At 45.7% G+C, this 13,084-nt stretch overlaps 1 protein-coding gene across 1 annotated transcript in view; it reads right to left on the bottom strand.

Annotated features, from left to right (window-relative positions):
- The window catches only part of T265_11526 (hypothetical protein), a gene marked incomplete at both ends in the record, with an annotated part of 33,403 nt that overhangs the window by 6,224 nt on the left and 14,095 nt on the right, over positions 1–13,084 (bottom strand). Inside the window, 9 exon segments of the mRNA XM_009178204.1 lie at positions 697–1,195; positions 2,446–2,822; positions 3,937–4,299; positions 5,301–5,527; positions 6,303–6,789; positions 6,876–6,991; positions 7,099–7,201; positions 7,219–7,353; positions 10,468–10,649. Coding sequence (XP_009176468.1) covers positions 697–1,195; positions 2,446–2,822; positions 3,937–4,299; positions 5,301–5,527; positions 6,303–6,789; positions 6,876–6,991; positions 7,099–7,201; positions 7,219–7,353; positions 10,468–10,649 — 2,489 coding nt within the window.

Raw genomic sequence — 13,084 nt, 5'->3', positions numbered from 1 at the left:
CTTTTCTCCCATATCCTCCTGTTACTCTTTCGCATTCATCGCTTGCATTCACTTTTTATGTTTGTGACCATGCTCTTCAAAAATAAATGATAGTAGCGTCGTTGGCTAACGTAACGAGGTCAATTAACTTGGGTCAAAAAGTGTTTCCAAATGCACCGCTTCGGAAAACATGGGGCTCTGAATTCTTGCGTATTGGTACATCTAAATCGGTTCCAAATCTGGTGACGCTGCGATTTTTTACCCCTTGACTTTGAGACTGTATCCGCTTCACTGTCGACCACTGCTCTTTGTCAATTGTGATCATTTACAGGGTTACTAAAACCACTATAACTTATGGCCAGAAAATACCAAAGGAGCTAACTGGACAAAAACCGATAGAACAAGTTATCAGGTGATTAAACAAATGAAGTAATCCCCCAATTTGGTTGCTGGCCAGTCGAAAACAAACCTCCCCTTAATTAAAGGCAAATAGCACCTGCTCCTGGGTGCATGCATTTATATGGGGGTAGGTAACAAACTCTCTAGCATTTGTCAGCTTCATTTACCTTACCATTATTTTACTGGTCTAGAATCTGCGAACCGGTGAGATAACTCAGCTCGCCAAACAGCAAACCTTAGCTATTGAGAACGATATAGGATAACAATATACGTAGACTCTTGACGCAAAGGTTTCCAAGAGTGCAATAAAAAACGTACTTTTCTCTTTGGGCTTGTGAGGAAGTCGAAATCCCAACGTCGATCTAGGGAACCTCCGGGATGCTGTAACGTACGCAGATAGTCATGCGATTGTTTCGATTGGTGTGAAGTACCGAGCAGGCGCCGTTTCATCCCGGTGCTGGCTGGCGCCACAATAGTCTCCACTGCCTCTGTGACCTGAGAGAATTGTTTCTGAGCGCTTGACGGCATAGATGTGTGTACAGAGCCAGTCGAGTCCACAAGCATTGGGAACTCCATAGGTGTCATGCCCGAACTTGGCCCAGGGCTGCTCAAAGCGGTGCGATTCACATCTAAGGCAACTGGAAGGTGGGATCCAAACAAGTAGGAGGCGTGCAGCTGATCACTGGGGTACGGATGATCAGGATTGGACAACGTTGGTGCGACGGATCGATGGTGAGTAACCGATTGTGAGTGCAAGCCAGTGACCGAGGGCTGGCAACTCAAAGGAGGAGGGAAATTCCTTGGAACTATCAAAGGACTGGGTTTAAGAATAGAGAAGATTGTTCGGACAAAACAGTAGGACAGATCAGTAACCAAAAAGATTTGTGGTAAGTGAAGTTGACAAATAGCAAAAATATCTCCAAACTAAACCCATCCAATAGCGAAACGCTTCGGACAGTGCTTGAGAAAATGAAAATAGCATTTTTTGGCTTTCTAGCCAGTGAGCTAACTTCCTTCGCTCACGAGTCATCGCTGTGGACATCCTATATATCAGCTCTCCATGCGCAAAGAGCCAGTGAGCTACTTCCTTCGCTCACGAGTCATCGCTGTGGACATCCTATATATCAGCTCTCCATGCGCAAAGAGCGCTTGAGAAATCTGGTAGTTCTCACGGTGATGAAGCCCGCTGATGGACTGAAGTCTCGTCAGATCGAAAACTGCCCCCGAATACAAAACTGCCCGTCATTCCCCGATCCTGACGAAACTATAGGAATATTCAGGCAAACCAAGGCTGCTGTTGAATCAGCCAAAACATTGTGATGCTAGCTTCGTCCCAAATTTGTTGGCTTATAAATATACTGTCTGTTGAAAACATCCATCTGTTCACTGTAACGGCTTTGGCTTCTAACCCAAATCTGCACGTGGTGTTCCAGGCCTTTAGTGCCGAGAAGAAGCAAACAAGGTCACATGACTGATAATGATACGTTACAACTGCCTTCAATATAAGGCGACTGAACTGCATGCTCATTCCTGCGGGACGAACAGTTGCTTAGTCCACACATTCGCTATAAATAAGTAAGAGTTAATTTGAAGAATGCTGGAAGTTCCAAATGAAGAAAGAAAGAAAATAATAGGCGGACGGTGGACACCGTATCGCTAAACCAATAAAACTCCAAGCGCCCTCCCCTCCCCCGGGGGTTCAGGCAGCAGGTTTAATTTGTCGCAACAGTGATAAGACTACTATATAAAATGGAGACTTGTCCGATGAAGTCACAATGTTTTAAGTGTGTTGGACACATGCTTCCGATCAATAGATTGATTTCACCACTGACTTTGTTTCAAGCCAAAAAAATCTCCAAGGAATCAACGAAATGGTTGCCTGAGAATTTCAAGACACAAAAATACCCCAAAATTCCTACTCTTGAGCAAACTTTAAGACACAAACTCTAGATAATTTCGGAAAGGTCTTCACTACCTACAAAGTCCCTACGTAAGCCAAAGTGAGCGGAAAAGGAGAGAGTAGTTAAAATGCAACAAACAGCGCCGCAAACGTGCCAAAAAACTTACAAGTCTCCCTGATCACTGAAGGTATGTTCTAGGCTACTACCAACGGAGTACCGATGACGTCTATGCACCATATCATTGGCTTCGCCATCCGTTCCACTGTACGAAAGCGGAGGTGGTTCTCTGTCGACTGTAGTTGACGCAACCGAAGAGGCTCGGCGTGAATTGCGGCTAGATGGCGGTCTCTGTGACCAGCCTGGCAACTCGGCTGGACTGTAGGAAATCGGACATGTGGTACCTTCTTGCGAGCGGCGAAATCGCCTCAGGAACCGTGTGAAAGCTTGTGGATTCGACGCACCTGCAGATGCGACGACACTCAATTTCATTGTATCTCCTGTGCGATCTCGGGAGCAGAGATTTGTCTCACTTTCCGATTCCAACTGCGAGGTTAGGGCAAGCGAAAGGACGATCCAGCTATTGACGTCGGAAAATTCATGATAGACAAAAACTAGTGGGAAATGTAGAGGGACGGCTCCCAGCAAATGATAAGTTCGAGAGGCTAGAAGGACGGTAGACTCCACGTGGTGCTCTGGAATTCCACTAAACCTCAGCAGGATGCTATGTGATCCAATGGAATCTCTTAAATAGGTACTGAAATCACAAACCGTCAATTAACTGGCACACGTTCCCCCCACCCAACGGAGCATCGATGATGTCTCCTTGTTTGGTGACGGATCGTCTATAGGTTAATTGCTGGGGTCGCCGAATAGATCAACGACGACATTTTGCGCAATACTGGGAAAATCAAATGCAAGTTTTCAGAATTCACAGAAGAGGATATCCGGTAGTGATATGAGGATGCCTTAGAAGTAGGAAGCAAACAGATATACTATTACACGTGGAGTAACGAGTTCATTTGACAGAGCTACATTTAAACCAATAGCGTTGCCTTCACACATTGCCTCCTGATTGAAAAAGGTACCACCAACTGACTCAAAGCACATGCGGTTCTCCATTTTGTTCTGCGTACGTTATTTGTCTAGTAGCATCGACTGACTATGGAGGTAGTATTTAGCCGCTTTGGGGTAACGCGGGCCAACTAGTGGGATTGTACGACCACGCTTTGTTTGCTCTTCAGCCTTGCTGGCTTCCCCACTCCCTCATGCAAGTGTCCTGTTCGTGCCACACGTTTGAACCTAATTTTGTGAATTTATTCTTCATGATGAGAATTGAATGATGGGCAATGCATAGAGCAGTGGAATTAGCTCATCTGCAGATGAAGTTCCACTTCCTTATAATAAATGGTTCGCTGGTAATTGAAGGACTGTACTTCCTTGTTTTTTATGACTCTAAAGTTCCGGGGCCAAGCGTTATAATGTGGGTGAAGCATATCATGAGCAACGAACGACAACCAGTCAGCAACACAGCAGTATCAAACGCTGATGATCAGCTGCCATAATAAACAACAATGGAGGCTATCAAAGTGATACCGGACATTCTTTGAAACGTCATAACTACCATACACCGACAAGGAAGTAAAACGAAGAGAGCTACCTTGTGTAACTCCGTCTTCAGTTCACTCAGATGAATACCGGGTGGACTAGGTTGCGGCAACAGAGATTGGGGTTGACCAGCGCTGTCTAATTCAGGCCAGTCCGCTGACAACATCGATTGACGGTCGTGATGACCTATGGGCTCTCCGACTTCTGAGGACAAACAGCCCGAGTTGGGCGCAACGCCAAGTGAGTCTGCACTATCGGGCGGTTGAACGAAGGTGGCTTCTTTGGAGTCTTTCACCATGAATTGCGTGTTCGGATCGGAATCCGGACCGGGCAGCGGATGTGATGTATTCGCTAGCACAGCGGTGGTATCGAACGGAATGGATTCATCCACGCTCGGGTCACGTAAGTAGCCGCACTGGAACAAAAAATAAAACAGAAGTGTTCAGACCTCAGTCTAGTATACTATACTAATAGTATACTATACTATAGTATAGTATAGTATGACATTTTATAGTATGGTAGTATACTGTACTATACTATAAACACGTCCTTAAGTGAGCAACCTAAGCAGACCAGTAAAGGCTATCGCACCGTTTAGTAGACACGGACGAGGATTGCTAAGAGGTTACGCATTGCAGGACTAAAGGGATAGGCATAGAATGTGACATAACAAAACATGGTCATTTTTGTATTGTGATAATGAAAGTGAGCCATAGTTCTGCCCGGGGAAATGTCCTGACTAGGGGTTTCGGGCCCAGTTGGATTCTCTGGTTCTGTGGTCAACAAGGTCTGATTCACCAACATTAGACAAGCATTGAAGGTAAGAGCCTATCTAGGTGGATGGCATTTAACACCGGACGGGAATGTGGCTGTTAGCATCCCGACTCATGGGAGTCCAAACCAGGAAGCAATTCCAATTGCAATCAAGTGTTTTAATGAAATTCCTCTTGCTTTGCTGATAGATCATTACTAGGTAGTCGTCGAGACATATTTAGATGTAAACTATGCCATTGAAAAAGACCTTCTGACCGGATCGGCTAGAACAACCTTGTTTGTGAATGTGGTGCCCATATGGAAACTAATAAACCTATTTCAGATTCGTTTGCTTTGCGGATACTACCACTCAGCGTCAGACGTAAGATATGCTGGGTTTATACTCGAAGCCATTAGAAGAGCAAAAGCAAAAGGGTATCTGAACTCTACTAAAAGTTGACAGGCTGACACCGCCCTTCTCGATCAGAAAGCGACCGACCCACCGGGATTTGAGCGTTCATACGAACACTCGTCAACTCCATTTGCGAGTCGTGTGCTTGGGATCAATGCTTTACATGACAAGGGATTATAAAGATTCGGGAACCGTAAGTGACGCCTAAAAATAATGAGAGAACTTGGAACCGTCATCGTCCGAAACGTTACCTGATTCAATTTATGTTTCCAGGCGATCATTTGACTGGCTTCGCTACCACGACGGGGGCAACTGGACGAGTTCCAGGTCCAGGTGCTTTTCGAGGTCAATTGAGGCCACTCAGCCATCGTAGCGGGCTTATTTGCAAACAATTGGTGAATTTCTTGAGCCATTTCAGGAGTGAGCGGATGGTGACAAGTGCATCCAGTGGCCGTGGATTGACAAGGGTCCCCAAGCACTGAGATAGAGGTGTACATGTATGAGCAATTCGAAACTGAGTGAATGGAAATAGAGTCTCACAACAACTACAGACTTATCCTTTCAAAGGTGACCACTCTACCAGGCGGGTCACAGGAGTAAACTGAAGTACGACCCAACCGAAGAAGGACTACCGATTCTTTTTTCCTTCAGAGTGATTCTTCTGAAGGGCTGTCGTACAGGATGTCACTAATCAAACTAACAGGCGATTGTTTGCGATATCCAATGAAATGAAAATGACTGGTGACACAAGAAATCTGGATCAAGCATCAGGTAAAGATGAATCTTGCTATGGATCGATACGGTGGATGATGACCTCAATTCTAGGTGATAATGATATGCGGAGACCCAGTGAAAGATCCAAAATGAATAAAGAATACTATGGTTCAGCAGGCAAAGTGGTATTGGTTACGATGAGCACTAAACNCATATAAAAAATATATATAAAATATGATATAATAAAACAACATTGCTAAAATCAAAGTGGCTACAAGCGTATCAACTAAAAGATAAAGAACGTCCATCGACAGCTCAGAAGTCCCACATAAGAACGGCCCTCAAAAGATAGTTACCCGCTCGGACCACCTATGAAACATCGATCCATCCCCTGTTTAAATCCGATCAAACTATAAAAGAGCCCATGTACCTCTGATATCCGCATCGACACAGAAAATAAATCAACAAGGATCTCTCATACATCTATCCATGTGCCTTCTGGACTTACTCGTTGCGCCCCCGGTAGCGGCGTATCTGACAGGCAAACTGAACCNGCTTTTGGTATCGTGTTAGTTGAGCCTCTAAAGCTTCAGTCTTCTGTCGTTCGTCCCCTTCGAATTCACTGCTATCTGCTGGCTCGGGTGCTTTCTCAGCTCCTGGTGGTCTCCACCAGGTTCCTGTGGTACGAGATGTTGTGGTTGAAGAAGAACGCAGAGCGCTAAACAAGGAACGTTGCTGGGCTGCGAGTACCGCTGGCGAGGCACGAAGTTTTGTGCCCACAGGACGTATAGACCTGGGTGGTGGGTGACACTGGTGACGTTCAGTTGATCGCTCAGCTGAGACTGTCGATGTCGATCCATCGTTGACTGTGGTCACACGATCTGGCTCTGTGTGCGCAGCAGTCAGGGGTTTCTGCGTGAGATCGAGCGCAGCGGATTGCCCAGATGGCTGGTGTGGATAGCAACACATTGGTTCATTAGTTGGTGAAGTCTTCAGGGTAGATGTGTCCGTCTCCGAACCGGAGTGCTGGAAAAAATGATATTGAAAAAAAGAGGATAAGAATGTCCAAAATACCTGCCTAGTCTACAAAGGCACCAGGCTTGTAAACGCACCATATTTCTGTAGTTCGTCTGTTCTGGATAACTCCCGCCAACGGTAAGGCCAGGTCGCTGAAGAGGCTGAAGTTCAGCAGCTCCGTCAGAAGAACGACGGGGAAAACTGGAACACTCTGGGAAAAATGGCGTACAAAGTCAGGATATGTGGGACATTAAAAAGATGAGCAGTTTCTCCAACTTGAAGACACACGATATCAGGCTTCTACGCAAAATGACTCACGAGGTGTCATAAACTCGGGCGGAGCGAGCAAATGCGGATCCTTGACGGTGAATTTAGCAACCGGTTGATGAATCATTGCAGGCAAATTGGCAGGCAAGTTGAGCTGGGGAAGCAGAGCACCCAGAGCAACAGATTCCTCCTCGTCTCCATCAGGTTCCACGTGTGCAAAGTAACAGATTCCTCGTCTCCATCAGGTTCCACGTGTGCACTAGACCAGTAGCCTCGTTCAGCTACACTTCCTACCTCATCGGTGGGCTGAAAAGGAAACATGAAAGGGGGTTGAACCTAAGGCGTCCAGTCACATTTCTAGATATGCGTGTGCATTATCGATAGATACGATAAACTATTTCGGGAAAAATTAGCCCACTATAATAAGCGAAGCAGTGGACAACTGATTTGCCCTTCGATAGTACTGGGTGCGCTTAGGTTTGGACACAGAGATCAACGATTACAAAGTCAGGCACTCAATCCGTCAGGTCACCAGGAAATTGAAGAGACATGTGCATCGAGAGCTTTGTGGACTTGAGACAGTATACGTATTACCCGCATGCAGACAAATCCCAAGGAGACCGATTACCAAATGCCTAGCGGGCAAGCAAGAGAGAAACGAACGCCCAACAATCTATTTCATTTCGAGTCATTTTGTTATGATATTCACTCACAGAGCTTCTTTGCCTAAAAAGTTCAGTCCGTGTACCGAGTCGGCTAGTACAACAGATTCACTTTACGGCGACTTTTTCTGAAAAAAGGCGAGTCAGCTTCAAAGATATACTGAATCGATGCTGTGGTTGAAGCGCGATCGGTAGCCTATTCAATACCTAATTATGCGGCAACGACGCAGAAACGTGGCATCCTCATCATCACATGGCCTTCTTTCAAGGACGCACTACCTAATTATCGGCAACGACGCAGAAACGTGGCATCCTCATCATCACATGGCCTTCTTTCAAGGACGCACTTTTGGCCCATGCACAGTAAAGTGCGGGCTGAGAAGCGACAGGATGTGCGGAGCGAATTCTCATGTGATCTCATCCACTCACACCGTCCGGTCCGAAGTTTGTTCGAGATCGGCCCTCTAGCTCCATGTACATCCAAGTGCGACCCGTGGGATAACGAGGTTCCACAGTTATTGGTGACGGTCACCGATTTCGTGTTTCAACTCGGTCCCACTAATTAATAGCCAGAAATCCAGGTTTTTCTTGTGGAACGTCAAACTTCTTCATGGCTAGGTAGGGCCAATCATATCGGTTGCACCTAGTACTTTTAAAAAAATCCGGCCGATAGTCCACCATTCCCTGGTAGTATCAACACCAGAGGTCCATAGACCTACGCACAAAATTTCCCTTCAAGGTCAACGCCGTCGAATAGACAATTACAACCGGAAGTCTGAAGGGAGAAAGCGGACGCGGACCAAGTCGTTGACCGTCGCAACAATTACCCAATCTGATATAAGCAGAGCAAGCGAGTACTACTCAGGCGGGCCAAAACACACTGCACTACCAAGGAGATCACAGCAAAGGAAGAAGAAGCACCTTTAAAAAGTTCCCCAAAAAGACGTTCGTCCGAATTTTGCTCGTAGGTCTCTCCTGAAAGGCAACTCAACTAGTTTGACTGCACAAGGGGAGAACAGGAGAACATCACTTCTGAAAATCAAGAATATCTTCGAAATGACTGCGAGGCTATACCAGCAACCTGGAATGGCGGTGCAAACTGAGAGACAACTTCCTATCAGAATATACAAGTAAAAGTCACAATCAATCACCACCAGAATCCATGCATCAAGATCGAGAACGAAATCAACCTCAAGCCCGAGCAAAGAAGGGGGCGTGGCACTCTACGGAAAAGGCTGTAAACATATTGATATTGATCCGAAATATGAGAAAATATGGTGAAAACAAATCAGGAGGCTTAACTTGTAGCTCCACAAAAAGCCAAACAAATATCTGACGGAAAAACAGAGGAGACTGAAGCCAACGGATGAATTGAATCGGCTTTAATAGAAGACGCCAACCAATGGAAACTTCGCTCGGACTGCGACAGCGAACGAAGTGGGACAATCAAACGGAACAACCGATTACCATACTGAAACGAGCCAAATTTACCAAACGAGATCGCCAATCAAACCGAAGAGTTCCTATACTATGTCGTACCACAGAAGAAAATGATCAAAACGAACGGCAAAATCTACTAGAAGCGAAGACCTCCAATGAAACAATTAAATATAAGGGAATCAAAGCACAGAGAAACAGGTATCAGAAGTGAAGCCCTAAGCAACAGGAGAACCAGACCCACTTAGAGAAATACATTGATTTGTAAGCCAACGAGAGAACCCATTGAATCTCGACTGAATCACTCATTTAGGTTGCAAGTTGGTGTATTTCGCCAATTGCGCACAATTTGGTGTTCAAGTAGAATATAGGGTTGATGGAAACTCGGAGACTGCGCCTAACGAATGAGCTTCAAGAGGGGCAGAACCGGTAGAGTTCTTGAAGAGTTCTCAACTACATTATAATTAGTGTGTTCCCCCGGGGTCACACCCAGACATAGAGGCTGTACTCAGACAAAGTATATAAAAGCAAGTACGAGAAAACGAAACACTCGGCCAAGAGCACCCTGGTGATGTCACTTTGAATGATGACGAGATGTTCGCTAAGCAACCGGCAAGCTCCGAAAACAGACTGATGACCGGTGGGTTCGAGGGTAAAATCCATCAAGTGAAATGAATAAAACTGTGTGAAAACTCTGTTAAAGTCACCCGTTTTTCTTGATTTTTTTCTGGTTTCAATCAACCAAGCGATCAACATCTTAAGCTTTTATAACACTTTGAAAAAATGGTGTTTAGACATGAAAACGCTCCAATCTTTGTTGTCAACTTGATGAAAAATGCGGTAAAGGGACCCGTACATTTAAGCCAAGTTGGGTCAGAACACTGAAGAATATCCTGAAATATGTACATGCGTGAACGTGGCTTGATACGAACATCATTTGGTGAAAAACTGGAATAAGGGACGGCAAAAATCAAAAGAACAGCTGACCTTGATGGCGTTTCGCATGTGCTTCCACACGCATGAAATCGAACAAAAAAAAGTACCGATCAACCGGAAGTGACTAAACCTACTTGGAACGATTGCACGTAGTAAGAATCGGGTTAGTGTGTGTGTGTGTGTAGAGAGAGAGAGAGGGTGCATCACTGATTAGTACGGGTCTGCAACGCTCCCAATCAGAGGTGCAGTTCCCATGTTTGATTCCTATGGGTGCTAGTAGGATTGTGACACAGACACTGTTAAGGGAGATTTTTGGTTGTTCATTGACGAGCCGGAAAAAGAACAGGCAATTCAATTGAACATCAGAAACCAACAAAGAACTTACCAGTTTAGCGGAGTGTTCGACTGGGTCCGTCTCCATTGCCACCGGGTTCCAGGTGGGTTCGTCGGTAGAGTCTGCCAGTTTTGCAGTCGGCTTGCGATCGAAGTATGCGCCATCTCGTACATCAAGGTCCCATGGAGGCATTTTAGATGAAGAGTGTTGTGAGGAACTGGGTTGAGCATCTGCTGCGGAAAGCCATGCAGAAGTGGGGGAACAAATAAGAGAAAGATGTAGCTAACTGAATAGAGAATGATAAGTAGTCGTTCGGTAGTAACATGCTTTCGGTGCCTGCCTGTCATGCCACTCGAAGAAGGCACGAGGACTGGGATACTGTCCGGCTGCTAGACAAGAGTAGTTGAGACGCTGAGATTGGGTTCGAATCACGGACCTTCCGGTCAATCGCGCCTTGACTACTGAGCCATCTCGAGCTTATACGTGCCTATTACTAAGTAGGTGGTTGAAAAAAATCTGGTTTTTGTTAAGTAGGGTAAAAAAGAAGAGTCAGCAGATTCGGTGTGAGAAAGACGAACATAAGCACTGTGATGAGCCTGAAGCAACGAACTGAAAAAAACGAAGCAAGGGTACGCACTGTTCAGAAAGTTAGCTGCTCATAAAAACATGCCGCAGTTAACTGCTTTTTAGTTGATCAGAAGAAATGGCAATGATACCAATCAGGGTGTAGTCAAGTGGCCCTATACAGTTAAGAACACGTTCCGAATGCATTGCATGTTGTGTTACGTTTTTCAGAATCTTGACGGACGTTCTTCCCCACTGGATGAAGAAAGGGATGTGGTAAAATGGGTGATAGAGTAAAACCGTTCATCCCTGCACTTCCGAGAAAGAGTAAGGCTTGTACACCTATGTGAGCGCTGCTGTCAGTGTCACTCAGATGCCATAACTGATCTGATCAGAGGGTAGGGATATGATCCACGTATGAACGAAGCATATAAGGTCATTTTTATCCGCTGCTGACTGTTCCTTAGAGAGTTGGAATCATACAAATCAAGGCATCTACAAGGTAACGGGTCACAATGAGGTGAGGGCGGGCCAGACTTGACTAGTTGCAAGCGATGCGTGCGTGACACACAATTGGCACTGGGAGATGGTAGGTCGACCTGTGCCTCCAACGGATTCTGATACATCCTACTGTTCACAGATAAATCGCGTTTGCCACCATTAGTTAGAATAATAGTATGTCTGCGGTCTGACTGGTAGGAAGCTTTAACAAGCCCTTTCGGAAGCACGCTTCTGGAGTGGATTTTTGAACAACGGCGGTGACAGTCGATGGCTGGCCTTAAAACAAAAAACAGCATGAATGTCCCGACTTTCATTTGTCGTCTCTTCGTCCACTTCCCCGCCAGCTTTGTTTCGTGCTCCGACGCGTTCTCCTACTTCAAACCAGCTCTGTGCTGCTCATCATAATCCAGGTAGACACCAGGTAGACAAAAGACCACAAGCTGGTGCGTTGACGTGTTGGTTGGGATGGAGTGCTACGATGACCCAGTAAGCGATACTGGATGGGGCTATGTTCCCCAAGGATTATCCATGCTAATAAGTCTGAAGAAGACCAGTTAGGCAAAAATAACGAATCACCGTAAAGTAAGTACCTACATTACGAAAAGGTCGGAGATAAGTTCGGACTGCCCTTATCGAATAAGTGTGACAGCCCTTGACCGAAAATGAACGGGTTACCAAAGGTCGATTCTAAAAACCGCACGCTCCAATCGTCCACCGGTTGACCGTAACCACTGGTGAGTTGTTCAGTACGATCGAAAAATGACTTAATCTTACCAAGAGCCCCATAGGTCCTAAGATGTCCCTGTTATGCCGAGTAGAATCAGGAGTCAGACATCTATGGCTTACTCTCTGGGCCCTCGGGTTAGACAGGCCTTCCAACAGCCAAAGGGGTTGGGCTGTTGAGTTAGTGGCCCCGTAAAGGGTCTACCGGGGAAATTCTAACACTGAATACCTTGGAATGAGACAGTTGAGTACCTTGGACATTCTCATTCTTCGCTCTGAACAGAATGATAATTTTCCCTTTGAACGATTCTAATGGCTCTAGCAAACCTCATTTTCTACACTGCGACACTCAATGACTGGTCAACGAATTTCCTTCACTCGTTCTTTATCATACTTGAAAACTGACGTGTGCTGTATATCTGGAGCGCATCTACAAGACCCGATCACTGTGATACATCCTCGGATGGCTCAGAAAAATTCACACTGTTCGAGCTTTACTCTTCGGGCGAATCCCGGCCTAATTGTCGCGTGGAACTGACCCTCCAAATGATGGATCAGTCTGCGCAGGACAATACAAAAGAACACATTCAAAGCCACTATATTGATGTCCCGCTGGTTTCCGCAAGATGTTCTTGTACCCTTTCTGGACATTGGGATCACCGTCTAAACACTCTAGCCTGTCGATATCGTCTTCATTTAGGATATGTTGAAGGAAGGTCATAAGACTAACCACAAGGGATTCACTACTTTCTTTGAAGAGATGCAAGCCATCTGTAACAGACACTTTGTTACACCGAAGCATCATCATCATTGTCAGCTGTAATAACCGCGTACTCGTCGTACAGTGGTTGCAGCTGCCGCAGTTTCGTTCACCGATGAT

Source organism: Opisthorchis viverrini, assembly GCF_000715545.1.
Source record: "Opisthorchis viverrini unplaced genomic scaffold opera_v5_515, whole genome shotgun sequence".
Classification (NCBI taxonomy): domain Eukaryota; kingdom Metazoa; phylum Platyhelminthes; class Trematoda; order Opisthorchiida; family Opisthorchiidae; genus Opisthorchis; species Opisthorchis viverrini.
Note: the sequence above shows the minus strand (reverse complement) of the source record. Positions and strands in the feature narration are given on the sequence as shown.